This window comes from Bidens hawaiensis, unplaced genomic scaffold (assembly GCF_021521415.1).
Source record: "Bidens hawaiensis isolate Kalapana, Puna unplaced genomic scaffold, B.hawaiensis_p1.1 tig00038560_1, whole genome shotgun sequence".
NCBI lineage: Eukaryota > Viridiplantae > Streptophyta > Magnoliopsida > Asterales > Asteraceae > Bidens > Bidens hawaiensis.
In genome coordinates, this window is record NW_027496771.1 from 72,190 (window position 1) to 74,738 (window position 2,549).

The 2,549-nt window shown below is 38.3% G+C and overlaps 1 protein-coding gene across 1 annotated transcript; it reads right to left on the bottom strand.

The window, feature by feature from the left end:
• Positions 1–1,286: 1,286 nt before the first annotated feature.
• LOC143590432 (ethylene-responsive transcription factor 3-like) lies at positions 1,287–2,261 on the bottom strand. The gene has a single exon (XM_077070918.1). It carries the CDS (start codon positions 2,102–2,104, stop codon positions 1,427–1,429), a length of 678 nt encoding a protein of 225 aa, XP_076927033.1. The 5' UTR covers positions 2,105–2,261; the 3' UTR covers positions 1,287–1,426.
• Between the last annotated feature and the right edge of the window lie 288 nt (positions 2,262–2,549).

The window sequence follows — 2,549 nt, forward strand, 5'->3', positions numbered from 1 at the left end:
GAACCCTTGAAACTAGGATGAGAACGACCCTTGAAAATACAAGAAAAGTTGTTAATTGGTTGTTGAACAAAACCGTGATATTACGGTTTGAAACCATAAATTCACGGCGCGTCTCAAAAACTTTTTGTTAGTTCATAACATTACGGAATGGATGAAAAGTGGATTGAATTTACGGATTATGATTAAAAACCTATTTTTGGGGTTTTAATCGAAAAAACTTTATTTTTGAGTCACTCACTTGGTGTTAAATTACTTAGCATTCGCTAATGGCGCTAAATAAATGTTTTTTTTAAGAAATTTGCCGCAAAGGGATGAAATGGAAAATGCGAATAGAAAACTTAGTCGAATTGCTATTCTTGTGATTTTCTTACAAACTATATAATTTTACAGTTTCACAGCTTGACCAATTTACCTGGTTTAAACGAATATTAGAAATTTAAACCCTTTTTATCTTTACTATAATTTTCAATTTCTTTGCTTTATCATTTAATATTATTACAAAAAGGCTTTATAGATATGGGCCAATTATATTAAACAGGTCTTCTGAACCCAAGATACCACAACTCTCTTTTTTGGTGGTTTGCTTTAAGAGTCCAAGGCTGCTTATCACATGGCCCATGCCTCCTTTCTTTTTTTTCCATTGAGAACATAGCATGTATAAATGTATAATAATGGATGTCATGTACATGTGGCTTATATTTGGCTTGGATCGAGTCGTAGAAACAGTCTCTTGCAGAAATGTTGGGTAAGGAAACGCAGATCTGACCCAGATCACTCTGACACCCCTATGACTCGGCCATGCAGCCTCATGCACCAGGTTTATTCTAATTAGGTCGGGTTGATTTCTAGATAAATTGATAAACCCGCACATGAGTACATGACCCATATGTTTGTCAAAAACAGACATGTATAAAATCATGCAACTGAAAGATACCCATTAAACCCACTTATCTAAACAAGTTAAAACACATTTTATACCGGTCAAGCCAGTCACAAGACATGTTTGGGTATAATAATGTATCGTTCATAACTTCATATATGTTCATCAGTTCCACATGAATCAATCAAGCAAATCTCAAATTCAATTTATGATTTCACACATTCCACAAATGAACTTCCATGGCAAACAAAAAAGCATATGACCAGTTGACCATAAACCAAACTTTTATGTTTACTAGTAACAAAACAGAATCAATTCACCATATTTTACCATTTCAGCATCAACAGATTTAAGATCAATCCTAGATCAAGATTGACATTTTTCGTATATGAATTCATTCATAATACTACAACAAACAAACAAAAATTCTCAACACACAATAACCCCCATCTTTCATCAACAACAGTATCTTAATCTCGTCTACAATTGATGTTTTTCGGGGATACATTTTCCGTTAGATAAGAAAAAAATACAAATTTCGAGCAATCAAAGCCGAAGTGCGGTGCACTGAAGGTCATCCCCAGCCAGAAATTCGAACTCCAATTCATCAAACGGCGGCGGCATATTTAAATCAATCGACAAAATTGGTTTCGAATATTTCGAAGAAGTTATTTCAACACCTTCTCGCTCTCGCTCTTCCCCAATCCCATCAACAACCACCGATGACGACGAATCACAGTCGCTACGACACTCGTTAGGGAAAATCCGGGGCGGCCATCGGGGTAAAACAACTTCCGGTTTCTTCAGTGGCCGAGGTCCACTGAACGACTCCAGAGTACTACTCAAACTACTACAAGTCGGCCTCTGCGGGGTATTAATAATCTGGTACTCCGCGTGCTGGCTACGTTGGTAAAACAAATTTTGTTGCTGTCCATAAAACGGTGTCGTTTGCACTGGAAAATTGGTTTTCACATTAGGTCCACGGAGATTAATAGCAGCTGCATCATAAGCACGAGCCGCGTCTTCGGCCGAGTCGAAAGTACCAAGCCAAACCCTGGTTTTCTTCCATGGATCTCTAATTTCGGCAGCGAATCGGCCCCATGGTCTCTTTCTTACCCCTCTGTATCTGATTTCTGGTTTGGATCCCCCCGATCCGTTGACGGCCAAAACGGCAGGTCGCTGAGCTGACGTTTTGGCCGCCGTCCCTGCTCTCCCTCCTCGCATCGCCGATCAGTGTGTGTGGGTGTATGTGGTGTGGAGATGTAAGGGCTTTAAGGAAGGAGAGAGGAGGGGGTGTGTGTGTTGGTTTTTCAAACTTGTTTTGGATTTTGGGTTTTGCTTTTGGAACCCTAACACGCTTTCGCCTGCCCTCTTTTCTTGATTTTCATCCATTATATTTTTTTTTTCTATTTTAAAATATTGTAGGCATGGAAAAGACCATATAGCCCTAATTGATGTCAACACTTCTTTGAGTCTTTGACTAGATTTTTGTTTGGATTGGATGTATACATTTTTTGTTAGGATTTGATCATCTTTTGATGCATTAGGGCATTAAACGCGTATAAACGACATGTTTTTTTTTGTGTCAGTATTTTCGACCTAACTATTTTTACATATGTTGCCATTATTCTTTCTTCTTTCTCACGAAATGCAACATCTGCTTTCAAAC

Coding starts and splice junctions, on each gene's coding strand:
- LOC143590432 (XM_077070918.1), bottom strand. CDS start 2,104: ATGCGAGGAGGGAGAGCAGGGACGGCGGCCAAAACGTCAGCTCAGCGA.